The sequence below is a fragment of the Molothrus aeneus genome, chromosome 3 (genome assembly GCF_037042795.1).
Source record: "Molothrus aeneus isolate 106 chromosome 3, BPBGC_Maene_1.0, whole genome shotgun sequence".
NCBI classification, from domain to species: domain Eukaryota; kingdom Metazoa; phylum Chordata; class Aves; order Passeriformes; family Icteridae; genus Molothrus; species Molothrus aeneus.
The window spans coordinates 40,093,005-40,120,904 of NC_089648.1; the positions used below are offsets into that span (position 1 = coordinate 40,093,005).

General features: G+C 47.8%; 2 protein-coding genes across 2 annotated transcripts in view; one reads left to right on the forward strand and one right to left on the reverse strand.

Annotated features, from left to right (window-relative positions):
• Positions 1-1,154: 1,154 nt before the first annotated feature.
• DLL1 (delta like canonical Notch ligand 1) lies at positions 1,155-10,499 on the reverse strand. Its single transcript, XM_066546719.1, has 11 exons — positions 9,435-10,499; positions 8,739-9,050; positions 8,473-8,533; positions 7,976-8,233; positions 5,464-5,524; positions 4,856-4,986; positions 4,541-4,710; positions 4,197-4,413; positions 2,434-3,226; positions 2,204-2,318; positions 1,155-1,858 (listed from the first exon to the last, which is right to left on the reverse strand). The coding sequence occupies exons 1-11, from the start codon at positions 9,492-9,494 to the stop codon at positions 1,853-1,855; spliced, it is 2,184 nt and encodes a 727-aa protein (XP_066402816.1). The 5' UTR covers positions 9,495-10,499; the 3' UTR covers positions 1,155-1,852.
• A 6,600-nt stretch (positions 10,500-17,099) lies between these two features.
• Positions 17,100-27,900, forward strand: part of FAM120B (family with sequence similarity 120 member B) — a 47,652-nt gene continuing 36,851 nt past the window's right edge. Inside the window, exons 1-3 of the mRNA XM_066546720.1 lie at positions 17,100-17,110; positions 17,942-18,984; positions 23,398-23,578. Coding sequence (XP_066402817.1) covers positions 17,968-18,984; positions 23,398-23,578 — 1,198 coding nt within the window. The 5' untranslated portion in view covers positions 17,100-17,110; positions 17,942-17,967. The remainder of the gene's footprint in view (positions 17,111-17,941; positions 18,985-23,397; positions 23,579-27,900) is intronic.

Here is a 27,900-nt window from a genome sequence, read left to right on the forward strand (position 1 = left end):
GAAAACTTTCCTTTAAAGGACACTTTAGGATAGATGAAGATGATAACTTCATCAGGACACTTTGTGGGAAGTGAGCCTGTATGCCTTGTGTAAGGTTTCACTTTGCAAAAAGCTAAGCTTATAAACAGACAAGCCTCTGCAGTCAGTGTGAGTTTTCCACTGACCTCAGACAAAAGTGGAGTTCCAGTGGTTGATGTACTTATGCACACTAAAGTAAGGAGAATACATAAAGATCACCAGCTGCAATAATTGCTTAATTATATCTGCTATCCCATTCTTTGTGTTTAGGATATCATCCCCCTCCCCTGAAGTGAATGGGGACAGGATTTTCACCATCTTCGCAAAGCTGCAGAAGGCCCACAATTGAGTAAAAATGAGATTATTCCCTAGATTTTCCTTATTTTCCTGAAGTGGAAGAACCCTTTGCCTGTTTCTGAAGGGTATCTGCAGATTAACACGCAGCACAACATGAAGGCGAGCTCGTTAGAGCAAACTAAATTGGGGAAATTGCCTGAGCATTCAGGGCCAAGCCAGGGGATGGGATCACACTGTCACACAATGAAGGCAGCAGGCACCAGGGGCAAAGCAGAAACCAAAGACACAGCTGGTACTTCAGTAGGTGTTGTGGTCAGGGGATTTGTGGCCACCAGTCAGTTACTGTTATTTCCTGGAGAGGGAGGTCTCAAGGGCCCATGGGAGCACGTCAAGGACCTGAGCTAGGAGCCCTCCCTTGCTGGTGTGTCCCAAACTCCCCTGGACTCCAGGCAAGTGTTTGAGCTTTCACAAAATGAGAAGTTGAGTCATGACATGTTTCAGGTCTGGATTGCAATGGAGTGCACTCAACTCTTGCTCTTCCTCAGGAAGTGACTCCATATGTGTTTACATAAACACACAGCCCAACATGACGGGGCAAATATTACTCAAGGTTTTGCCATTTGCCTTTGGGGTAAGACTGAGCACAGCCATGGGGTCAAAAAGTCAGAAGGTTAGGAGGGGAAAGATGGAGGGTCTACACACAAAAAGTTGTTCCCCAATCTTTGTAATAAGTCTCAGTCCTACTCAATGCCCCCATTAGTCCACACAGGCCTGTCAGATGCCTGGTTGCAAAGTTCAGTCAGTTCATCATCAGATATGGAATAAACATAGCACTCTGGTTATCATTAATAATATTTATTTTGGAAAAATATTTTAAAAATGAATTTCTTCATTAACAAAACAGTAAAAAAAATCAAATAACATTTGCACAATATTCCATAAATACATTTATATACAAAAAAATATAGTCACATAGACCCGAAGTGCCTTTGTACATATTTACCAAAAAATTTAAATTATAAAAAAATGAACATCACAAAATACTCAAGCTTTACAATTATCATGAAAATATTTTTACAGATTCAAAAAAATAACACACTTTTTCTCACCTAGTAAAAACACATTTTAGTATCAAAAAAGACAATAAAGGCAGTGTTTGTGTCTCTAATTCAAGAAAAGACTGGCTCATAATAATCCAAAATATACACTTCAGGCAGTGCATGCTTCTTATGTAGTAATTAAGTCCATTCATTTAAATATATATAGAAAAGCAACTGACCATAGTGCAATGATAAAATTCATAAAAGGCAGTGCAACAGTAATCCTTGAACACAGACCCTTGCCTGGTGTCCATCTTGTTTCTTTATTTTGCAGTCACTTTGCTAACTTCAGTAGAGAACCAGCTCAAGCCTGAATTTAGTTTCTCAGCAGCAGTCAGTGAAGGAATCTATCTCCCATTCCTCTTTCAGCAGCATTCATTGGGGCACGTCTCCTCTGAAATTGTTCTGAACAACCACCTTGCCATATGACCTCTGGTTTACACCTGGAAAGAGAAGACACAAGGAGAGATCAGGAGAGGTTAATGAAATATATGAAGAGGGCTGTAAGGCTGCAGAGGGTCAGGACTGCATAAAGCACACCAAGAGGTGGGTCAGCACACCTCAGCCATTGTACCCTAGTCTACAAAACTTGTCAAACCCACAACATCCACAGCAGCAAGTCACTGAGCTTGTCTTTACAACATCCACAGGATCATAAACTCAAGCTGTCTGGATTTCAACATTACAAACCACTGTGTGGCATTATGGAAAGGAGTTTATCTGCCCTGGCATGTATTGGATGGGAGCTGTGGACCAAGACTTTTCTCTGCTGTTCCAACCCTACTAACCTCAGTTGCTATGATGCACTCATCTTTCTCTTCTGATATGACATACACCGACTGGTACTTTGTGTCCTTTGAAGTGGAATATACTGAATCTGGTCGCTTTCTTTCAGAAGTATCACTATTGAAGGCAAAAAGAGAAAGAACAAGTCAGATGACTGTTGCTTAATGCTACCTATGAGATATACACTCCCCCTTCAAAGCCAAGCTGCCCCCTGCACTCAGATGTGAGATACCTCTTTAGTTGTACTGCACTTTTCTCCTCTGCCTCTGAATCATACGTTTCACACTTGGCTTCACATTTGCTGTGCTCCTCCTTAACTGAGTCCTCATTCTTGAGTTCATGCACCAAATTGTAATCCACTGATGGGTATCTGACTTTGTAGCCATTTTTATCAGAATTATCGCTGTGAAAGTCTACTTTCTTATTTGTGTTTTTAATCTGAGTGGCACCAATGACACTTATGGAAATGTCCTTCTCGCGCTGGCAGTTTGCCAGGTTATTCATAGTCTCGGTCTCACTCCTGCAGGCATCAGGCTGGTGGTGCCTCTTCTGCACTCGGAGCCTGACGCACACGACCACGGCAGCACACCCCAGCAGCAGCATGAGGACCAGAATAATCCCAGCACAGACGGCGATCCAGGGGAACTGGGAGTTCTGGCCTTCCGTGTACTTTTCAGTGAAGTCCACGATGACGGGTCCCTGCGGCGGCTCGGGGAGCAGGAACTGGCAGTTGAGGCCGCCGTAGCCCCGGGCACACTCACACACATAGCGGTTGTTTCTTTCGTGGCAGGTGGCCCCATTGTGGCAAGGGTTGTGTTCGCATCTGCTCACCGGGGTGCTGCAGTTCTTCCCATTGTATCCTGGGGGGCAGGTGCAGGAGTAGTCATTGATGCCATCCTGGCAGGTCCCTCCGTTGACACAGGGGAAGGAGGCACAGTCGTCCACGTTGTCATCGCAGTGCCTCCCAGTGAAGCCAGCCTGGCACTGGCAGATATAGGAGTTGCCCAGATCCACACACTGGGCTCCTGCAACACAGCAAGGGGGAAGAGCTGAGTGGTGGGCAGCCAGACACAACAGCCTCCCGCTCGCTGCTCTTGGGGCAAAAGGCACAACCAGCAGCTGAGGAAAGCTTTCTTTTTGAGAGGTCAGCTTGACCTTTGACAAGTCTAATTCAACATAAAAAGCACATGTTTTTAAGAAAGATTTTTGTTAAGTAGATTTATTTTTCATTCTCAATTCTATTCCTTTTCTAACATTTCACTCAGCTTGAACCTGAACACTAGTCCAGGTCAGATTAACACCACATCTCATGTTACAGAGTTTGAGTGGCAATGAATAAGGAGGATTACAGTACAGAAAGTCTTCACTAGTATAATCAAAACAGGAAAATTACTGTTACCAGATTACAAGTAATAATGTTTAGCACTTGTGTGGCATTTGCATCCACAGACCTCTAAAACCCTTTGTAAAGGATTTGAAAGTATAATCTTCCACGCTTTCATGAATGACTCTTCAGACTAAGTTACTTAACCACAGCCACCCCATCAGAAAATGCAATCTGAAGCAATGGCCCAAGCCACACCACTGCTTTCTTAGTAGAGATCCTCCTCCATCAAGTCAACTATTGACATGACAAGGACTTTTTTACAAGAGGATATAGTGGTAGGGCAAGGGCAGAATGGCTTTAAACTGAAAGAGAGCAGGTTTAGATAAGATACTATGAAAAAATTCTGTGAGAGAACAAGTTGCCTAGAAAAGTGGTGGATGTTCCATCCCTGGCAGTGTTCAAGGCCAGATTCGATGGGACTTTCAACAGCCTGGTCTAGTGAAAGGTGTCCTTGCCCACGGCAGGGGTTTGGAACTAGGTGACCTTTAAAGTCCCTTCCAACCCAGACCATTCTATGATTCTATGATTCATCAGTGTGCCTTGATCAGTGTGCCTTGTTATGAACTCCAGACCAGACGCCAAAGTAAGGGTATGCTGTTTGGCCTTACCATTAGCACAAGGGCTGGAACTGCAGTAGTCAATTTTCTTTTCACAGTTGAAGCCAGAATAACCCAGTGGGCAGCGGCAGCTGTAGCCCCCGTCAGGGTTGTCAGTGCAGCGCCCACCATTGAAGCACGGCCCGTCCGCACAAGTCATGGCACTCAGCTCACAGTTCTTCCCATAGAAGCCTGGGGGGCAGGTACAGGAATAGCTGTTCTCCAGATCCTGGGGGGAAGAAATGAGAGATTATCAAAACATTGTTGGAACTTGCTCTGAAATCCAAAAAGAGATTCTAAAAATTAGTAAAACTGACATTAACTCCTCCCTTGGAGGAATTTAACAAAAAACTTACAGTGCAGCTTCCACCATTCTTGCAAGGGTTGGCATCACATTCATTGATTTCAATCTCGCAGTTGGAGCCTGTATACCCAGGTCGGCACGAACAAGTGTAGCTCCCCTGACCAGTGTTGGTGCACGTGGCACCATTCTTGCAGGGCTTGTGGTGGGTGCAGTAGTTCAGGTCTGTAAAAGATATATTTTCTTTTTTTAAAGAGATCAGCCAAGGTGCTTGCTACTTTGCAAGACTAGCAGACAGTGGGTGAGCTGAAAATAGTTGCCTGTTTTCTGCATTTTAAAACAGATGCTCAGGCAAGGACTGAGAACTCACCCTGGTTGCAGAAAAGGCCACCCCAGCCTTCCTGGCAGTTGCACTGCCATGGCTGCTGACAGGTTCCATGAAGGCAGCCTGGGTATCGGATGCACTCATCACAATATCGCCCTTGCCATCCTACTCTGCACCTGAAAAAAAAAAAATGACAAAAAAATTCTCTTCAGATTTAGACTTCTCACAGTTGGAAACCCTATCACACTCTGCAAGCACACCGATGCCAGGGATCAAGTTTCCTAAAAGCCCTCGGTGATCCCTCATGTGAGAAAGTCACCAAGTCCAACCGTAGCATCAGCTTTCATCAGACCTAGCTATTTCTTCCACTTCCTTAGACAGACCCATGGTTCTGATAGTTAATTTGTTTACTCTAATAACAAAGAACCAAACCTTACACACAGCACTGTAAACCCATTAGGTTAATATTAATGGCAGTGATGTTTGACTTATGGAATAATTCTTCGATCTGGCATCAACCAGATATTTCAAATTTCCATCTAATATGAAGAAAGGCCTTTAAACCAACCCTTCAAATGTCCAATGGCTTATTTAACACCAGGCATCAACACTGAAAGACAAAGAAGGAAGCAGGAAGGGAGTGGAAAACTTACTTGCATTCCCCTGGCTTGTCGCAAAAGCCGTGCTGCTCGTCACATCCAGGCAAACAAATCGCTGTAAACAAACCAAGCAGGGAAAGACATCAGCACTGGTGCCAAAACAACTCTCTTTTACAAGTCTGAGTCTGGGAGCACCTTGTGGGTGGGGAGTGAGTCCCTTTTACTAGGTTGGGGCAGTTAAGCGCAGCTGAATTAATCTCTGGAGTCTGAAGGAGTATTGATCTTGCCCCATAACTGGGCACTTTACTTATCACCAGGGATGAGCATTCTTCTTAATACAGTTGCACACAGACAAAAGAGGGCTCACAATTGCTCCCTTCCCCACAGCCCCTCACCCCCCTTCCCTTCCCAGTGAGGGTCAGAAGTCCTTTTTTCCAATTCTATGCACACAGCTCCACCTCTTAATATCCCCCGAAAGTGTGTGTGCAGATAAGAGTGGACAGCTGGTGTGCAGGGTGCCAGTGCAAGACAGCTGCTCTATTGTCTATTCTCTCCCAGCAGCTGCCCCACTGCAACAATACCCCGGCCCCGGAGCCAATGGGGCTGGCGGCCGGCGACCGGGCAGCCTATCCCTGCCCACAGCTAATCTATGGCACGCGCGTGATTTCGCTGCAAAAAAACTTTTTTTTTTCTTATTCAAATAAATAAGTCTAAAGTTCTTCCTCCCTCCCTCCTTCCCCCCTCCGCCCTGCTCCAAAAAGGGGCGGGCGGGTGGGTGCAGCCCTGGTAAAAGAGGTAAGCGGACCAGCGGGAGGGAGGATGAGAGAAGGGAAAAAAGGGACTTCTGCTCATTACTTCGCCTGGTTATGGAACTCATTAAGCAGGCACTGCAAAGTTTTAATTCAACAAAGCCAGCCGGAGACAATGGCATGCGAGGGGAAGGAGGGGGGAAGAAAAAGAAAGAAAGAATCAGTGCTGATAATCAGATCGCCTCCGAGTTGGAAAGAATGGAGCTGGGGGCAAGGCAACGGGAAGCAATCTGCAACTGGCAGCTCCACTCACTAACGGCAAAACATTCTTTTTGCATGCACACATAAACACATCTCCCCTGCCTAGTAGGTTTGTGTCAGTGCTATAAGCTGGTTTTTTTTCTGAGAGGGAAAACACAGCAAAGAACGTATGTAATGAGTCAAGAAAGATGGACAGCCTTCTGCTTCGTTGTGGGAATAGCAGAGATGTACAGGCATTCAAAAGTGCTGACAGCCTCAAAAGAGCTCATTATCAAAATGCTTCCTTTTTCCCCACCCCTTGACACAACTGGGCTAGGCACTTTTGATCATAGGAAAGGTTGTAGTTCTCATTTAAAACACTATCAAAGAAAATGCGAGCCCCTTTGCCTGCTGTTTATTGTGCAACATCGTACCGTGAACTGCTAAAAGCATCCTAGCACTCACTAACAGTGTGAATAATCAATCAGGAATGGTTTGATAGCAGCTCAGCTGAGACCACAGTGTAGGTGGGTTTAAAGAGAAACAAAAACACAACAAGAAGAAAGCTGAGAGGCTGCTTTACAGCCTGGAACTGTTTTCTTCCTGCCTGCCTGGCTCTTTGATGACTGCAGAGGAGCACTGGCCCAGTACGTCATCTGCCAGCATATTTCAGACCCGTGTATACACACAAACAGAGAATGCCATCACAGGCTGCAGCAGGGGCTCCGTGTGCACGTTTGGGTGTCCACTGCTACGGATCTACAAAGGGCGGAATCTCGTACAACCGGAAAGTATCTGACATCCTGGACTATCCTGTCTGTGATCTGCTTACTGTCCCAGCTTTTCCTGCTGTACCAACACACCACATTCCTCAAAAACTTCAAGCTCTGGGGTATGTTTCATGTCCCTCACTACTTTATTGGTATTAATTATCATGGCAATGGGACAGAAGAGAGATGAGGAATAAGTTGAACGTTCTTGTGGCCCCATGTGCAGAAATTGTTAGTGGCAGCATATGGGTGCCCCAAATGAGAAATGTACAGTCTAGAAGCCATAGAGAATGTCTTGGACTTCCCAATATTTTTCTTAATACAAGACCACAGAGGATCAGACCATAGCAAGCCTACCCACAAGGCTGTCACGTGGATGTTACCAAAGCCTAGCTCCCTCCCCTGAAGCTATGTACCCTGTAGGTGATGATATCAAAGTTGTGTGGCTGGAGGGTGGATAGGTATAAAAAGTAGTCCTGATATATTTTAATAAATCCTCAAGCAACTGCTGAACATTTTGCTTCCAGATTAAACGATCTAAAGCAAATGAGCAAGAGTGTAGTGTTGGCACTGACATTTTGTTGGCTTGAGAAGGGGCTGTCTGCATTAACTTTCTGTGGCAATGCTGAGTTCTCCCATCCCTCACACTGATAAGGCTTGGGCATGGAAGCAGACATCCATCCACCATTGCTTGGTTCTCCCTCCCCATGGGGCCTGATGTCAGAGAAACAGCCCTCCGCCAACCCCAAGTGCTCAGGAGACCCTGCTGCAAGGGGCACCCAAGGAGACAAGGAGGTGGACACTTACGCTCAGTGCAGTACTGGCCTTTCCAGCCCGGGTTGCAGACTTTCTCGCCACGCTCTCCACAGGTGAAGTGACCAAAGGCATCATCCCGGGGCCGGCAGAAGACAGAGCAGCCTTCTCCGTAGTAGTGCTCATCACACACGAAGCGATAGGAGTACTTGAGGTCGGTGCGGCCGCTGCTGTGCAGGTCCTGGGACCACTCTTCACCCACTGCCAAGTGTCTCTGGGTGGCCAGGCGGCTGATGAGGCGCTCAGGGTTTTCTGTGGGGAAGTGGAGAGGAGAGTGCTTAGAGAGCCCAAAGCAGGCAGGACATAGGGGGGTCTCTGGTGGGAAGGGAGCTGCAGAGGCAGGATGACATGGCTGCAAGCCAACAGGTTGGCCTCTGTTGCCACTGTTGCTACTGTAGAGGAGAATGTGCTACACACTGCAGAGAAAAGGGACAAAATAGGGCTGCAGGACTGGGATTATTACAGGGAAAAGTGTGTTTCAGGACACTTACCAGTGGTGAGGTCATCAGGTGAGTCCGTATGCAGAGCCTCAATGATGAGCGAGAAGGTGCCCTGTGAAAAGAAGAAGGAGACACAACCCACCAGGAGAGCATGAGAGCAGGTAGGCCCAAGGGACAGTGCCACCAGTCCCCAGAAGTTAGCAGTCATTATCCCCCTCCCATCTTCACACTTCAAGGGGATTGGTGGCCTCTTGGAATGGTAAGGGACGGGACAGGAGGGATATGTGCCGCCCCCTCCAGCATCGCCCCCCACTTACGGGCCAGGTGAAGCCGAAGGGGAAGCGGATGGGATTGCTGAAGGCGGGGTCGGCACCGCCCGCGCCGTCGGGGACGCTGAAGGAGTTGGCGCCGAGGACGGGGGTGATGGCGCTGCCGTAGGTGCAGGGCGGCTCGGGGGACACGCTGGCCTGGTAGTGCTTGAGGCAGACGCGGAAGAAGGTCTTGCAGTCGCACTGCTGGAGCCCGCCGGCGCCGGGGCCGCCCCCGCGGCAGCAATTGCGGTTGCTGAGCAGCCCCTTCTTATTGACAAACTCCTGCAGCTTCAGCTCGAAGACCCCGGAGGAGCCGACCTGCGAGGCGGGGACAGCGGCCGTCAGCCCCCGAGCAGCCCGCTCTCCAGCCCGGCCCCGGCCCCGGCCCCGGCCCCGGCGGGCACCCCCTCCCCGCTCCTCACGGCTGCAACCGGCAGCAACAGTCCCCGGCATCCCCGCGGGACTGCCCGGGGCAGGGACACCCCGGGTCAGGCATTCCTGTCCCCGGCATCCCCGCGGGACTCCCCAGGGCAGGGACCCCCGGGTCAGCCATTCCTGTCCCCGGCATCCCCGCGGGACTCCCCGGGGCAGGGACCCCCGGTGCAGGCATTCCTGTCCCCGGTATCCCCGCGGGACTCCCCGGGGCAGGGACCCCGGGTCAGGCATTCAGGCATTCCTGTCCCCCACCCCGCGGGCACTTACCTGGCAGCGACTCAGCAGCATCGAGAGGACGGCGAGCGTCAGCAGGAACCGACCTCCCATTTTGGAGGTGCAGCTCTGGTGCCCTCGCTTTCCTCCCCCTTCTCGTCAGAGGGAAAAGGGGAAAGTGTCTTTCGGGATAAGGGAAAAAACACAGCGGCCAAAGCCGCTCGTCCCAGCAGAGCTGGAAGAGTTAGTGTCACGGTCTCCTTCTGTCAGGAGTGTCTCTGACTTTTTTTTCCCTTTTGCCGATACCTCTAAACTTAGCCTGTCGGCAACTGACAGCTCTTTCGGATGACAAAAGAAAAAGAGAGGAAAAGAGGACGGGGAAAAAAAATAATATTTATCTGTTAAACTCTTTTTCTTTCGCAATCCACGATGCTCCTCCTTTTCTTCAGGAAGAAAAAATAAAAATAATAAAATAAAAGCAACTTAATTCCCAACAGAGGCAGAGAAAAGGCTTCCCAAGGAAGATTAAAAATTGGCGATCTGGAAATCCCTGCAGAGGCAGCGGCGGAGGCAGCGGCGATAATTCCCGGGGCGGTGCGATTCGGGAGCGGCTCGGCGCGGCTGCGCTCGCCCTGCGCACGTCGGGGCTGGTGGGTGTCAAACAGCAGCGGTGGCGGGCAGGTCACGTCGGAGCCTTGATCCCCTTTTTTCTCTTTTTTTTTCTCTTTTCCTTTTTTTTTTTTTCTTTTTTTTTTTTTTTCAAAGGAAGCGAAGCTCTCTTTCCTTGTTGTGGGTTTACTTTTGTTTTTAGAAGAATCCCAGCCAACAAAAATAAGCTCTTGTCTCAACAGCAGCGAACAGAGCGTGTCCGGGTGTGCTCCTACGGGGGAGGGGGTGCCTGCTCTGCGCTGCCGCGCCTCCGCTCCGTGCCGCGGCTCGGCTCGGCTCGGCTCGGCGGCTCTCTCCGAGGGTGAAGCGCTAAGGATCTGCCTCTCCTTGGGCGCCTGCCGCCCTTATATCCCGCCGGCCGACTGCATGCCTAATGAGATGCAAATGAGCAGCCCCCCAATCTGGCTAGAGCTGTCACAAAGGAGCCACTTTTCCAAACCCTCCTCTCAATGGATCGCCAAATGGTCAGTGAGCTGTAAAATGTGCAACCCTCCTCCCCCTCCCCTTCGCGCTCACAAAACGTGTTCATTTACATTCCTGCAAATTTGGTAACCGCAAGAATCCCCCTTCTGCTCCGGCGAGAGGGTAACACCCCCTCTGCACCGGGGAGAGGCAGTGCAACACGCTCCGGCCAGAGAGCAGCCCCGGGGACGGCGGGCTGTAATTGCCTCTTGGAACGTGCAGAGCAGCCGCCGTGACCCCAAAAAGTGACTCGGTGATCGTGACTACTCCAAGGGGCTTCTCCGGCGTTAAAGGGACGAGGGAGGTGGGAGCCATCGAACCGCAACGAGGAGAGTCCCATACCATGAAATTCATACTGCATTTACCCTGGCGTAACCGGGGTAATTGGGGAGGGGGACAACGAACGTGGACGAAGTGACCCGGGGTTCGCTTCTCCCGAGGCTCCGCTCACGGCGCGCATCCCGCCGGCGGAGGCACGGGGGATCCCCGGGGGTCCGGCGGCGAGGGAGGACGCGGGCGGGTTGGCGGCGGGGACTCGTGGAGGGGACCCGTTTGCGGGGCTCCGCGGGTCCCGTCCCCGCCACCACCGCTGCCGGAGAGAGCCACTCGCTGAGCCCGGGTCCCGCACCCCTCTATGATTATTATCATCATCACCAGCAACCTCTCCCTCTCTCTCTCCGTCTCTCTCTCTCTCTCTCCCTCTCTCTTTTTTCGTCCTTCAGCTTAGTAAAAAGTGAGTTTGGTGTGTGTCGTTCGCGTGGCTGTCATTAAGGCCGTTTGTTATTGTGTGAGGGCTGAATCAGTTAGCTCTTTGTGCTCTCAGCTGTATGGTAATGTAGACAGCACCTGCTCCCTGCACAATGCGAGGGAGAGAAAGAGCTCCCCTCGGCGCACGCTACTGCCTCTACAACAATGTCCGCACATTTTTTAAAGAAATCCCTTCCAGCACTTCCCCCCTCCGCAACACACATACACACACACTCACATACGCGCACAAAATAAACTAGCCCAAATTTACACCAGTCGTCACCTTTATAATTTTTTTTACGTACCCATTAGACAGTACAACTTTTGTTTTGATCCTTAAAATACGGAAAGGAGTTTACTGGTGCGGTGAAAAAGGGATAGAGACTATTACCATTTGGGCAGTTTCTTAATGATGGATGGAAGCAGGGGATAAAAGTTGAAGGGCAACTCTGGCATGTCACTCGAAGCAGGGTTTTCCACTTTGTTTAGGCCCTCTGTTTAAACACCTTTGGTAGGCGCAGGCGGATTCATTAGGATGCAAGGTGTGACTGTCTCTGTAAATGTCATTTTAATTGTAACAGATCATTTCAACACAGATTAAGCTTGTGTGCGAAAGGAGAGGATTTGGCTACAATAACCTCACTGTAGGTATGCCGTGCTAAAAGCCTTATTATGGCGACTTTATTGGGTTGAAACGTGCATTTGCATGGCAAAATGTGGCTTCCATTGAAGCAGATGTCTTGATCACAAATTATCTTACAATGCGCTAGGAAAAAAAAAATCTTAAAGACTTCTTAAAGTAAAAGCATTGAGTAATACCAATTAAAAGAAAATCACTAATGAGTTCATTCAGCCCAGCTCTTCTTGACTGTTCCAGGACTGTAGCTGCCCACATTCATTTACTAGGGGTTCGTGGCACCTACCCCAAACCCAGGCCACCTACTCCAACCCTTGGTACAAGCATCCAGATCTTGGCAACATTTTGCCACTCAGCGTGCGTCCTTTACATCAAATTGTAGTCGAACGAGCCATCTACACCCAGGTGCTCTTCCTCTCACCTCTCCCCGCCGCTCGACGCATAAGCAAAAGTTTAAAATGTACAGGAATTTTTGGGTTTGATTTTTTTTTTTTTTTTTTTTTTACCCCGGAGTTGTGTCTGGGCAGGGTGGGGACCACGATCCCGCAGGCATAGTGCGAGGACGTAGGGAAGGTGGCCCAGGAGGGAGCGGAGCGGATCCCCGGAGTCCCGGCCGCCCGCCCCCGCCGTGCCCGGCCTCAGCAGCGGGGAGCGGGGGGGGCGCATCCCGCAGCAGCGCCGGTTTTCACTGCACATTACTTTTGCCACCTAGCGTCAACATCTTTTCAAGTGGCTTGTCGCTGCTTCGCAAACTTTGCTGCGGCGTTATCCCCGGGAAAAAGAGAGAGAGGGGGAAAACATCACTTCGTATGAGGTTTACTAAGCAAGTGGGGCGGGGGGGCGGGGGCGAGCGGCAATATCTTTCTTGAAATTTGGGTGGTGGCCCGTCGGCGGAGGCGAGAAGTGATATATCAACGCGGATCTTTTAATCTGCGAGAGATAGAAACTTGGTCCATTAGCGTCTCCTTGCTTAAAAAACTGGAAATAAAAAGTTACACGCGCGAGGGCTTTAACCTAGCGATGGGGGAAAAAAAAACCAAACCGAAAAAACTTGCCCCCAAATCCTTAACAACCCCCCTTCGGTACCGGGTATTTGTTAAATTGACGTGGCACAGATTTCTCGATTACCGCTGCTGAGCGTGACTGAAAGGCGCCGTGAGAGCCGGCAGGATCCTGCCCACGGCGCTCATTCTTCTCTGGCTTAATTTATGCCACGCGATTCTGTATTGGGGAAATCAAGCAGAAAGCTCCTTTTTCTGCTTTTTTCCCCCCTCTCCCTCTCTCTTTCAGATGCTGGACTAACGGGGAGACTGTTTAACTTAAGTGTTTCTATAGGAGGCTGTTGTAGTTTAACTCCTGCCCACCAGTAGCTGAGGCGAACAAAGGAGGGACTCGAGGTCTAACTATTCATCCATTCTCTGCACTTTAATTTTCATTGATTTCGAAGACAAGGGGAGCCCTTAGGGATTCTCGCTGAAGGGGGATGACACGCCTTTAGACGCGATCAGCCCCCCAGCCAGCCATCTGCTCCCAACCAAATGGCGCTTTTTCGCTCCCAACCGCGTGTCTCCGCACCGCGCTCGCCCGCCGCCCCCCGCCGCCCCCCGCCGCCCCCGCGCTGTTCGCCGTGCCCGCGCACCGCCACCGGCCCCCGCTGCCGGGCACGGCCGCCCGATCCCGTCCCGTCCCGTCCCGTCCCGTCCCGTCCCGCCCGGCGCCCTGCGCGGCCGCACCCGCCCCCCGGGTGAGCCGGCGGCGGGACCCCCGGGGGCGGGCGCGGGGAGCGGGGCCCCGCCAGGGCGCGGTGACCCCGCAAGGCCGGGACGCGGCAGGCCCGGCCCCGCCTGCCAGCGGCTCGCTGGGGCTGGTGGGGCATTGTGCTCTCCCTCCCTGCCCCTAATTGATACCCTTCCCGCAACGCCAGCCCCCCTCTCCTGCTCCGGCGAGTATTTACGGTCGCGCCGCGGACCAGCGCGGCCGAGAGCTCCCCATCAGCCGCAGCTTTTATTTCTAAGCGAGCCAGATTATGGGAAAAGTCACTTAAAAAGGGGGGTGGGTGGGATATGTGCGTATATTAATTAGGGCGACGCGCTGCCATCGCTGGCGTGCAACACTGATTTTTCCCGGGACGGAGGGCTCCGGGCATATGGCGAACGGTGCGCCGGCGGAGGGACGTGAACGTGTGGAGTTATGTGTAGCCGAGTGTGCATAATATTTTAATTAGATCTGTAGTCCCTACGGAGGTATGTGTGCGCGGCTGCCCCTCCGCCGCACGCCCCTTCACCTGTTCCTCCGGGCCGGGCCGGGCCGGGCCGTGCCGGGCCGGGCGGGAGGGGATGGGAAGCGGGGGGAGGGCAGGCAGGGTGCCCCCGAGCCGGGGCTCCGGCTCCCCGGCTGGCCCCAGGCTCGGCGGTGTGACCGGGGGTGCTGGCGCTGCCCGGGCCCCGCCGCCGGGCGCCCCGACCCGAGGCGGGTGCGTGACGGGCGCGGAGGGGCTGCGGTGCCGGAGGGGCGCTCCGCCGCCCTTGCCGTATGCGGGGAGGAGGATTAAGAAGTTTAGCGTGTAGGTTAGCCCAAAGTTGCAAAGGCATGTGCTGATTAGAATAAGAAAGGGCAGTCGCGTGGCTCAGCTGGCACACAGCGAGGCCAGATGATAGATAAGCAGCTCTGGGTCTTCCCTTCCCCCCAGCCCCCTTTTTGAAATCGCAAATCATCTGCTCTGGCCCTATCCTAGCCCCTCATTTTCATTACAATGGTTGTGTGTTTACCTGTGATCCTGGGACGGGGCATTCCTTTGTCTCCCGAGGAGATTACCGCAGCCAGCTGCTCTCCAACCTTTCCCTGGGCAAATCCCGAAGTGGCCCCTATATGTGTTTTACTGATTGCACACGAGGAGAAAGCCAGATACCCCCTCCCCCCGTCCCGGCCCCGTTTCTCTGCGCTACTTGTTTGTTTGGGTTTGCTCCCTGGCTCGCTTCCGACGGGATTTGGCTTGTGGGAAACTAAGAGGGATAAAATTGATCACTCGTGTGCGTGAGCTGTCATTGCTCCCAAAGTCGGAAGGGCGAAGGGCTGCTTACCTCCGCCCAGGGGGCCAGAACGACGGGACCCCCCAGGGAACGACAGGACAAAAGGGGTTCGGGGAAATAAGGCTTCCCCCTCCTTGCCCTCCCTTAGCCCTCGGGTTCCCCCCCCCCCTCCCCACCTGCCCCGGTCTGGGACATAATTTTTCCCAAAACCTCCTGTGGGTGCCCTGAGCTGGGCAGGTGCCATTCCTTCCCCTGCCCCTGCTCTGGGACACGCATTTTCAAAGGCTCTTCCTGCCCGTGCCCCCCTTGGGAGCACCTCGGCCTTGCATTTGGAGTACTGGCATCTTTGCCTGCCTTTAAATTCAAGGATACTCAAGGTCTTCACCACACCAGAAGCCACCGAACATATTTGAACTAGAAAACCTTCTGAAGTGCCTTACCACATTAAATATCCCTTGATCCTGATATTTATCCTGCACCCCAGCACCCCTGTAAAGCGAGGCCAGTGTAACCCCATGTAGCGCTGAGGCCTGGCTTGTCTTGGCAGCAGCGTCACAGAGGGAGGGTGAGCAATAGGACTCAGATCGTGTACAGGTGATAAAAAATGTGATGGCATCCTCAAAAAAATGTTCTGCATAGCAGCTACGAGATTCTGTTGGATGGCTGGAAAGATCCCATTCTGCTACCAACTTCAGTAGCAATATTCACTGTCTCTGCCAGTTCTTGTAGGAAAACTTTTGCCCAGCATTATTAATCATCATCTTAAGCCAGAACTATAAATAGTAGCTGCAAACCACCACTCCAGCACAGGTCACTCTCTAGAGCCCTGTGACAGCACAGAGTGCTGCTGTACTGCGTTGCATTTCATGCATGAAGGGTTTTTGTGTTCCCCCCCTTTGCACAGTGTGTGCATCTTGCGCACTGGCTGCAGTGCAAAACTTGCTGCTAATAAACTTTGGGGGAGGAGAGGGGGCAGCAGTTTGATTACGTGCTTCCAGAGCTTTCCAAGCCACTTCCAATTTGTGGAGTTTTTATTTCTTTCTTCATCTCTCCACGTTCAGGGTAGGCAGGGGGTGGGAGAAGGTGCAGGCAAAAACTACTCTGCAGAAGGTGATTATGAGAAAGAGGATGGGTATGGATGGGGCGGGCCTGAGCTTTTGGAAATGCTCTCCCCTTTTCTGAGAGCATCTGCCCGGAGACGAACAGATGTGGGCACCTGCGGTGACAGGCCACATATGCTCCATCCTATTCACAGGCATTCAGACACAGCCACAATGGTGAGGCTTTGTGCACTCGGAGTCACCAAATATATTAATCTGCACTCCCCAGAGCACCGCTCTCTTTAATTTTTCACCGGCAATAACATCTGATCTAATCTTCCCATGGGCTCCCCCGTGTCCCTCTTGCCCCTCCCGGAAAGATGTGAAGTTATTCAGGTCCCCACCTGTTGCCGGCGGGCTGCGAGCGGGTCCCGCTCCCGGCCCGCACCTAGGGCGTTATCCCGGGATAACGTGCGGCCCGGGGGACAACGGGGGTTCCCCTCCGCTGGCAATCGTCCCAATGAAAAGCGAACCCGCCCCCCGCCAAAGGTCGCGCTGCCCGGGGGGACATAAATCTCCCAAGTGCGACTCGGGGGGGTTTGAAGCGATTTCGGTGCGCGACGCTTTCATGTCCCCCGCCCCGTCCCACCGTGCCGGCCGGGTTTGTTGGGGGGCACAATGGCCCCTCCGGCCCCATTGTGGCCATACAAAGCCCAGGGACCGCAGCCCGCGGGCGGGGACAGCCGCGGTTGCCAGCGGCCCGGCCCCTCACCGGCACGGCCCGGCCCCTCCACAGGCACGGCCCGGCCCCTCACAGGCACGACTTGGCCCCTCCACAGGCACGGCCCGGCCCCTCACCGGCACGGCCCGGCCCTTCCACAGGCACGGCCCGACCCCTCACAGGCACGGCCCGGCCCCTCCACAGGCACGGCCCGACCCCTCACAGGCACGGCCCGGCCCCTCCACAGGCACGGCCCGACCCCTCACCAGCACGGCCCGGCCCCTCCACAGGCACGGTCCGACCCCTCACCAGCACGGCCCGGCCCCTCCACAGGCACGGCCCGGCCCCTCACGGGCACGCCCCGCTCCGCCGCCGGGCGCAGGCGCGGCCCCGCCCGCCCCGCGGGAAGCGGAAGCGGCGCTCGGGTCAGTGCCGGGCGGTGGGGCCGGGGCCCCCGGGGCTCCCCGGGACTGGGCCGGGCCGAGCGGGGCGGGGCGGGGCGCCGGAGTCCCGGAGTCCCGGTCCCGGGGTGCGCGGGCAGCGCGGCCCGGGAGCCGCACGGACTCCGGGGCGGGGGGTCGGTCCTGCCGGGGCTGCATGCAGCGGCCCCCGCACCCTGCGAGGTCCTTTCCAAGCCAGACTGTGATTAAAAAGGGTGGCATTCAGAACTCTGTCTTTAACTGATAGGTTTCGGGAATGCTTTTAAAAGCTGTCTATTCACTGTACTTTGTAAACTCACTTTCCTTTTCCTTTTGAGTACCATAAGCATGTATATTTCTTAATAAAAAACCAAAATCTGTCCTCGTTTTTCTTGTATTGTGTTCTTCTCTATACGCTATTAACCTGAAATCTCCCTCACTGGGGATACTCAAGAACCGTCCAAACGCAATCCTGTGCTGTGTGCTCTAGGATGGCCCTGCTGGAACAGGCAGGTTGGACTCGTGGTTCCTTCCAGCCTTACTCATTCAGTGTGAATGAATGAGTGAATTTTGTTTGGTCGTATTTACCAGAATCTTTTGATACTTATATTTTTCACTGATACAAAAGCCAGAAGTGGAAGGGAAAATGAATGAGTACTTATGTTCAGTTTGCAGAGGGAAACGAAACTGTTTCAAATTGTTAAAAGCTGTTAACTATCAGCAAATGCAAAAAAATAACAGTTCTGTTTCCAAGCAGCTTTTAAAAATATTATTGTAGAATTTCGTTGTTTTCCAGAATTGCATCTTAGAACATTGTTTTTATTTCTTTTCTTTCAGACTGCTGTGAGTTTTGGAGATCAGCCATGGGTGTTAGAGGCTTGCAGGGATTTGTGGCAAGAGTTTGCCCTCATGCGTGCCAAACGGTAGATCTGAGAGAAATGGCAGAAAAGCATCGCATTGAACATCCTGACTGCCCACCTGTTATCGTGGTAGATGCCATGAGTTGTGTTAGACGCTGGTACACACCAGAATCCTGGGTGTGTGGTGGCCAGTGGCGGGAGTACCTTGCCATTTTAGAGGATTTTATCAATGCTTTTATGGCAGCTGGTATCAAGTTGGTGTTTTACTTCGACGGAGTGGTAGAAGAGAAAAAGAGAGATGAGTGGATCAAACGGAGGATGAAGAATACTGAGGAAATAGCCAGATTATTTCAGTTTATCAAGACTCACAGGAAACAGCCAGGGAGAGAAATGTTTGTTCTTCCTTCAGCTCTGCCTACTTTTACGCGTTATGCCCTGAAATCACTCGGTCAAAAAACAATCTGCACGTTGCAAGAGGCAGACTTTGAGGTGGCTGCATATGGTTTGCAGCACAACTGTATAGGAATTCTGGGGCAAGATAGTGACTACCTCATCTATGACACATGTCCCTACTTTTCCATTGAGAACCTCCGTTTGGACAGACTGGTCACTGTTAGGTACTCTCGAGAAGTTCTTTGCCGTGTGCTGGGTATTAGTTTGACACACCTTCCTCTCTTTGCATGCTTGCTTGGCAATGATATTGTTCCAGAAAGCATGTTGGAAGGATTTTGGAACAAATGTTTAACCAGCAGTCCCCACAGGAACCGCGGCTACAACAGAACAAACATACTGCTCTCTGTAGCAAATTACATCTCAAAAATGCCATGCTCGTACAGCAGCCTGAAACACTTGGAAGAGATTCTACCTCTGGGATCAGACAAGACATTGCTCTGCAGAGGAGTGAGCTCCTACCTTTTGCCTGGGCAGCAGTCTCCATGGGTTCCTCCCAATGAAACAAATTGTCAAATGTTATCCCTTCAACAACAATCAGCTCTCTGTCAAGATAAAGAAATCTTTCAGGTAACTTGTTTTTTAAACCTGAATGATCACTTCATTGCCATGACTAGTTAGTGGAAGTTAGTGATCAATCTTACTGATTTAAATTTGCTTGTGCAAGAATCTTTTGTCTGTTAAGTAGAGCCCCAGTTACAATTATTGCATGCATTAATATGAGCACAGATGCAGCACATTTAATAAAAAGTAGTTTCTCTCTTTTTGAAATATCAGGTAGGTCACGTAATGGGGAGCAGCTCCTGTGTAGCCCAGCAGCTGGACACAGAAATGTACTTCCCATGTATTATATGACTTCCCGTGTTTATATGATTTGTGTATTGACTTGGTTTTTACTTTGAGAACCCACAGGTCAGCCATAAGCTGGTCAGTGATCTGCTTGGCTGTGCCTTGCAGTGGAGGTATCAAGGTAGCTGTGCTAAGAATGCAGAAGTTGAAATTGCTTGTGGTGGAGACATGGAAATTCCTACAGAATCATGTCAGAGTCATAGAATGGTTGGGGTTGGGACTAAAGATAACCTAGTTCCAAACCCCTGCTCTGAGCAGAGAGGCTTCCACTAGATCAGGTTACTCAGAGCTCCATCCAACCTGGCCTTGAATACTTCCAGGGATGATCCAACTCCTCTCTTGTCAACCTAAGCCAGTGCCTCACCACCTTCACAGCAAACGACTTCTTCTTAATATCTAATCTAAACCTACTCTCTGTTGGTTTAAATCCATTTCCCCTCATCCTGTCACTACAGACCCTTGTGAAAAGTCCCTCTCCAGCTCTTTTGTAGCCCCGTTTAGGTATTCGAAGGCTGCTTTAAGGTGTCTCCAGAGCCTTCTCTTCTCCAGTTACACAACTCCAGTTCTCAGCCTGTCCTCATAGCAGGCATGTTCCAGCCCTCTGATCATCTTTGCAGCCCTCTGGACTCACTCCAACAGGTCAAAGTCTTTCCTGTGCTGGGGATGTCAGAGCTGGGCACAGCACCCCAAGTAGGGTGTCACCAGAGCAGAGTAGACAGGGAGAATCCCCTTCCTTGCCCTGCTGGTCATGCTGCCTTGGATGCAGCCCAGGGTTCAACTGGCTCTCTGGGCTGTGAGCACACGTTGCTGGTCAAACTCACAGGTCAAGCTGCTTACTCAGCAACACCCTCAGCAAAGCCCTTTTTAGAGCTGCTCTCAATCCATTCTCCATCCAGCCCGAATTTGTGGTCAGGATTGCTCCAACCCAAGTGCGGAATCTTGTACTCGGCCCTGTTGAAATTGGTGAGGTTTGCACAGACCCACCTGTCCAGATTCCTCTGGATGGATCCTTTCCCTCCTGCATGTGGATGGTACACACAGCCTGGTGTCACCTTGCCAAAGGAGCACTCAATCCCACTGTCTGTGTTCCTGGCAAAGATGTTAAACTGTGCTGGTCCCAGTACTGACCCCTGAGGATGCCAATTGTCACTGGCCTCCCCTTGGACATCAAGCCATTGACCACAACTCTTTCAGTGTGACCATCCAACCAGTTCCTCATCCACCAAGAGGTCCATCTGTGAAATCCATGCTTCTCCAGTTCAGGGACAAGGATGTTGTACAGGACAGTATCAAATGCAATAAGTCTGTATTTTGTCATTTTTGGTTCAGCTTAAATTATCCTTGTTTTCATTGTCCCTGAATGACCCAAAAGCAGTTCAATGGGTTTATTAATTCCCAAAGGTCAGGGGTGCAGTAGCAAGTTTTAGTTATGGCATGCCATATGGACAGGGATGCACTGGTGTGGGGGTAAGATACAGTATGGCAGATTGAGTCACTCTGGGAAATTGGATATATTATCTTAGGGTTGTGTACCTGGCTAATAGAAAATGTGCTACCTTGCATCAGAGTTTATGGTACAGAAGTAAGTCTAGAGTACAATTCTGTCAATTCGTGGCAATTAAGATAACATATTGAGATTTTTTTAAAAAATCTATACAAGGAAGTGTATTTTAGAGCCTGTATTAGCCATCTGTTACTCCCTATTTTATTAGGTCCTTGTAGACTTCAAACACAGAAGTTTTTTTTTCTTTCTCTTGCTTATCTTGAGCATTTTCTTTAAAACTATTTTTGTTTCCTCATGTTACTCTAAAGTAACAATATAATTTACATTTTGCTTTCTAAAAAGACTATAAAACATTTTATAACTGCATTGTAACCTATGCAGTGCTCATTTCAGCTAAACTGTAGATATATTTGGGTTTTTATATTCACCACACATAGCTACAGTACATATCACTTTTGACTGTTGTAGTTAAATAGAAGATTTTTTAAAAAATCAGCAGCCCTACATCATAATAAGGTGTTGAAAAATCTCTTTCTGCTTGAAGTGCAAGGAATAAACAGCCAGAATGCAATTATCTAGGTTGGATTATGGCCAGGACAAAAGTGGCAATATCCTTATTCCTTAAGAGAATGTACCATGTGGTCTTTATGACAAATGGTCATTATTTCTTGGCTTGGTCTTTAATTTGAAGGGTTGAAGTTCTGAAGCATCATGCTGAGCTGCTGCTCTAATAAAGTAATAATGTTTAGAAACTCCATTGAAGAACACTTCCCTGTTGCTGCAAGAATCATACATGAAGCCAGTCCCTGGGCCAAGGAAATTACAGTAAAAATGTTAGACATGTTAACTTCTCTTTTGTTTTTGTTACAAGTGTTCAAATATTTGAATATGTAATGTGTGTGCTTTGCTTCATATTTTGAAACCCTTATGTAGTTCTGCTTACCTTGTACATTGTCTGAGCTTCAGCAGACAAAATTTAGTAAAAGTAGTGGTTACAGTCTTAGTCAGAACAGGTTAAAGCTAAATGGCACACAAAGCTCAATTCCCACCATGAGGGCATAGCCTCATGTTGCTGTTTCTCTCAGAAGAGCATAACTTTCTAGCTGATTGTAGGTATGAATCAGAAATATTTTTCAAGATACAGACATTGAATACAGCAGTACTTTTGAAATCAGCTTGTAGTTTTTTCAGTACATAAGGATGTGTAGCTTATTGGCAAATTGCAATAAGCTAGTGTTGTTGATGGTCTCATCCGTAGCTGGTTTCTGTGCAATAGTTCAGTGCTTCATTAAAATCATGCTTAGAAATATTTGATGCTCTGTTTTTATTTTATACAAAAGTATACTTGATGGGATTACATTGTTTACACATATTAGGAATATTGAAGTATTTCTGGCAGGGAAACCCTTAATTTATTGTATAAGTGCTCTGTTGATTGGCACTGTACACAGAAAGTATGACATTTTAGTAGAATTAGTTTTGATCACTAATTACCCAGTGAATGACTGCAGCTTTCACCTGCTGAGTTCCCGGGTTTGCAGATACTGGAATTCTGCAGAAACGGTGAATTTGTTTCTGGGCAGTGGTCCAGTAACTCCTAGTGAAAGAATCTGTGGTGGCTTCAGCTGGATGGCACAACCCAAATAGTACAACTGGCCCGACACATGCAGGGAATGCAGAGCAGAGAAACATCAGTGCCTGCTCACCATATGGCACAGGTCCTGGAGAATTTGTTAGTGGCACCCTATGGAAATACTCACTCTGCTCAGCTGTTTAAACACCCCAAGTTTTGGTCTGGGATTGTGCAGTAGAAGGTCTGTCTGTCTGTGCACTTGACCAATCCAGATTGCCAGTGTTACTGGTTGGAATTCTGTGCTGATGAGCACAGAATGATGCTGAGAGCATCTTTGTTGCTTTCTCACCTAGGCTCTTCCAGACCAGCAGACCCTGCTGGTACTGAGGCTGCCTGTAGCCAGCTGCTGTAGCCAGATGTGTTTGCATCCAGTGCATGGTTAATGTGCAGCCTGGGTGATGCTGTTAATTCTGCTTTTCAGCAACATGCCTACAGACCTGGTTTTCCTCACTAGAGTAGATGGCATTTCTTTTCACAGTGGAGAGCTATTGCAAAGTAAAAGTATGGTGAAATTAAGTATTCTAATTTTACCAGAATGTAAACTACACCAAGTCAGGTCAGTAAAGAAATACTGCTGTCTTATATAGTTCATCTTGTGATAAAATTGAAAGTTTGCATTTTGTTGTGCCTTCACTCACTGTTAAAAGAAAGAAGATAGATTTTCAGGTGACCAAAGGAGGGCAGCTATGCTAGAATTCAGAATTAATTTTAAGAATAATTACTTTCTAGAAAACTGTTGTTCAAGCTTTTAAATTTTTTTAATTAAAGGAGGGGCTAAGAAAGGTAATGACAGTTTTCCTGGGGATTCCTCTCCACAAAAAGATGAAAATAAACTATATTGGTGTTATTTGAAAAAGCACTTGTTCCCTCCCTGGCTATTCCCTCCATTTCTACTGATAGAGAAATATCTATTTCCTCAAACAGTGAATACATATTGTTACTTTTTGATTATTCTTAACTTTGGAGATAATGCCTTCTTCCTTCTTTGAACTAACAGTTAGCTAAAGAACAGCATATCCAATCTGAAAATTATTCGATCTTCAATATCCTGAGTCATGGAGAGATTGAGTGCAGCAACTCCTTGGAAGATGACTATGATACAGAGATTCCTGGACAGGCACTTATCTACCGCCCTGCTCGTCAGCATATTTATTCTATCTTGCTGGAATCTGGAAAAGGTAAGGATTAAACCACTTACACCATTGTACTTTCAATTTTGAAATAAGAAATATTGAATTCATTGCTTCAGTTGCTTTATCAGCATTTAGGATAGAAAATGCATTTAGTATAAAATCTCTGAACAGCTGAAATGTAATTCTTATGGAAGTAAGAGAAAATGTGAAATTGTGGGGCTTTTTCTACATGCTGCTCCATTTCAGTGCTTTTAAAGTGATTTTTAAAAATTGGAGCTTTTTTCCTTGCTAAATGGGAAGTTGTGAAAGTTGTTAATGATGAAAAAATTGAGCAAAGCAATGGTCTTTACGAGATTTTTGAAAGTTTGAAGGTATATGAAACCAAATGTTCTTGGGTAAGTGTGGCTCTAGATGAATTAGTGAGTTGTAATACACTTTTACAGTACAATAATGCACTGTTAAAGTTTTACCTTCTGTTGATTTTCTGCAATTTTCAGAGCAGTCAAATACAGTTACTGTAATAATACAAATGCAAGTAGTCATGCCAGCTATTATTAGTTCTTTCATCCAAGTGCTAGAAAATATGATTTCCTTATCCAGTGGTATAAACAGATTCGGTAGCAGGTACTTATATCTGTGCTTGCATTCATCTCCTTGAAGACAGAGAGTTCTTTATTCACATCCTTGGACCAATTTCATGTTCTTAAGACTTCCATTAGTTAAGTGTTATCTTTACATTGTCTTTCAGCCAGTGAGTTGAAAATTAAAAGTGTACTGAACTTTACTCTTTTGAATGTGTTGATTTCTCCGTGGTAATCGCTTTACATTTTATTGATCAAAGTGCACCGCCATCAAACCTAATATTCAAACTATTTGCTTAGAAAGGCACAAAAAGGTAATTAAGTACATGATTTCACTCAGCAGCCAGAGGTTGAAGTTGTGCCATAATAGGAAAAACTGAATCAGAGTTTACATAGCAATTTGGAGAGAATAACAAAAATCCCAGCAGTAATCATGCACATCTGTCATTTTTCATTTTTTGGTGTACTGCCTCCAAATTTTGTATATAATTATAACTTGGTTGGGTTTTAGTTATTCATCTAAACAGCAGGATATTCATTGATGTTTTCAGAAACACCCAGGCCAAAATTCCTAATTAACAGTTGTTGCTGCAAGATGGCAGGGTAGTAGGCAGGTTAGCATTTGTGTTACAGTGGGTTTAGTACTCAGAGAAGATTAGAATTGAAATACAGAAATGTTTATTTAGAGTCATATTGAAAATGAAATTTTAATGTGAGAGTTGTCTTCTTTTAAGGAAGTGATTTTAGAATAAAACGACAGATAGCATAGGTTATTTGTTCTCAGTTCAGGCTTCCAATTCTAGTGATAATTTTCTAAACTAAGTCATAGTTTAGAAAATCAGTCCTTAACCCTTCCAGAAAGGTAGGTAGATTGTGTCTGCATGGGTGCCTCTATTAAATCTGCATTTTCAATGCATGTGTCTACCTCTAACTGCTTTAACCATGTCACTTCCTCGTAGTTCATGAGCTGTTTTTTTATTCCAGTGTATAGCTGCTTCTAAGTCAAGAGCGTAAATCATTAGTCACAGTCTGTATTGGAATGCATAGGTATGTGTAAGCATTAGGTTTTATGGATTCACTGCTAGACCTACAAAGCTTTGTTCTTTACAAAGTAAGTAGAATCCTTTGCCAGTTTCCCTCAGATGAGATCAAGCTGATTGGTTTTTGTAATTTGATAAGGGATAGGATGGGAAGAAGTAGTCTACACTGTCCATAGGTTGTAGTATAATGTAGAATGACATTGGGTTAGCATTATAAAAGAGTTTGCTGGAACAAGACAACGAATTAAATTAGTCCATGTGGAGTCTGCCACCATTTTACAGCTGCTGATGTAGCACATTTGAAGCTAACTCGACTAACTCTACACAATGTTTGCTCCAGTTTGCTGTGATCATACATGTGTTAGTGATCCTCTTTTTTACTCCTTAATATCATCAATTAAAATATGGTGGAAACTGACCTCTTTGCAGTTTGCAGATTACTTACCGTTAATTGGCAAAGCAGACAAAATTTAGTAAAAGTAGTGGTTACAGTCTTAGTCAGAACAGGTTAAAGCTAATGTAAACCGTTTGCCCTACTCTGAAACACGAGACTGTTAGTTCTGAATGTCTAGATTTTTAAGGGTGCTTAAGAGACCCACAAATCCATAGGAGCAGAATGTCATATCCTCTGAAGCCATTGGCCCATACCATGCCACTTTGCCTGAAGTCATAGTGGGATGTGTTGCTTTTGCTATCGGTGCCACTTCAAATAATTTTCTTGCACTCATTTCAATCTTTGCACATTGTCTCAGTTGTGCTGCTGCAGCTGTTTGTGCAGCTGTGTGGTGGCCTAGTTTGAGAAACTGAAAATAGCCTCTGTCTCTCTTCCCTGCCTTTTTTGTTATCAGGTAACTAACCTGCTCTGTTTCCCTATCCGGCTCTGTGTAGCCACAAGCAGCTGTGCTGAAACACCCTAAGGGAATGGCAGGGAGTGGGAATGAGCAAATCAGTGCCTGCCTGTAAAAGATAGCAGAGCTGCTGAAACAATTGCTTATATAACATTGCCTTTGGTATAGTTTGGTGTGTGGTGCACGTACCTTTACTCATGGAAATGTTGGAGAATCACAGCCTTATTTTTGATGCTACAGAAATAAATAGGGGGCTGATGATGATTCTGACAACATGGGATTTGTTGTCTGTGTATTTCAAAAGTGTACTTATAATTAACTGAGCCATTCTGATCAGTATGTGAAATATTGCATATGGTGATAGAAATTGTCAACACTTTAGCATCTTTCTGAGAAAAAGTACTTCTGGAAAAATTCAAGTAGGAGGGGAAAATAACAGTAAATAATACACCCTGATAGGCCAGCCAAGCTTTCTTATGTGTGGAAGGGGTTCAGAACAAAGCCAGCAGGTTTTGGCACTAACACAGTCCATGAAAATACCTGCACCTGCATGTCCATTGCCAATTAGGAGGTTATGTAATGTAGCCTGAGCCCGTGGCCAGCTCCTCGAAGTCCTGGCATCACTCCCTGTTCTAACATTAGCAGGCCAGACTGATTCTTGCTATGACACTGTCAAAACCAGTCCCTTAGCAGAATTTTTGCCAGTTATCACCAGTGACCACTCAGTAGAGTTGGGGTTGTTGCAGGTGTAGAGGAACACACATAACAGCATTTTCCAACTCTCTCATGCTTTGCACATAGTTGAAGTTTCCTTAGGCTGCCTAGGCAGTGCTTTCACAGGTCATTCAGAATCTATTTAAGCAAAGGAACTGCTTTTTTAAAAAATTTAATTGGTGATATTCTTTATATGCATTGTGGGGAAAACAGTTGGGGTTTCTTTCCCCAAGACATTTCCATGCAGAGAGGGTTGACATTTAGAAATCATATCTCCACTTTGTTCTTGGTATGTTAATGGGCCATCAATTTGCAGGACTTTGCTTTCAGCTATATTTATTTGGCTATCTATGTGAACAGTGATATATGTTTGTTACTAATGGGCTATAGTAATGAAAAGCACTCAGCTGATGTGGGGCTATGTCCTGTACCTACATTCACAAACATGTAAAGAATGAAACTGTAGACTTCCTATCAGCTTCCTTTTTTACTGTGCATCAATGGTTGATGTCAAAAATACTCTCTCACTGGTATTTAGAATCAAGACACATTTTGATATGTTTTTCTATGAGTTGTGGAACTCATAAAGAGCAGTGCTCCTCACCAGCAAAGTTATTCTATCTCCATGTTTCTTTATACCATCTTAACTTCTTCTCATGTCCTTGACAACTCCCTCCTGCAGTATATGGTGTTCCTAAGTCAGTTCCCTATTGTTTCCTGCTCTTCCCAAATCCCATCTACATTTTCTCTCATCTCTAGCTTTTCTACAGCTGTTTGTGTATTGATTTGCCATTCAGCCCGTTTGGATACAACAGGTAAGTTGACTTTCCTGCCTTACTTTCAATTGGTGCCCTAATAGGATCCCTCTGTCAGCTGACTTCAGTTTCACAAAATGTTTAGGACTTTTGAAATCCATTTGAAATCACTTCTCCTTTGGCAGATTTAGCTGAAGCAGAGCAGTACATCCATGAATTAATTACAAGACAGATATCCTAATTGCATTAGGTTTGCCTCCTTAAGAAACCAGGCTAAAATTTAGGAGTCTGAGTGAGCTGAATAAATTAAATAAAGCAGAGTAATCCACACACTAAATCTTAAAACTGAATGTTAAAACATCAGAATGTTTCCGAACGTGATTTTGGGTTATTTGATTGAAGGGTTTTGTTAATGAAATAACGTTATCA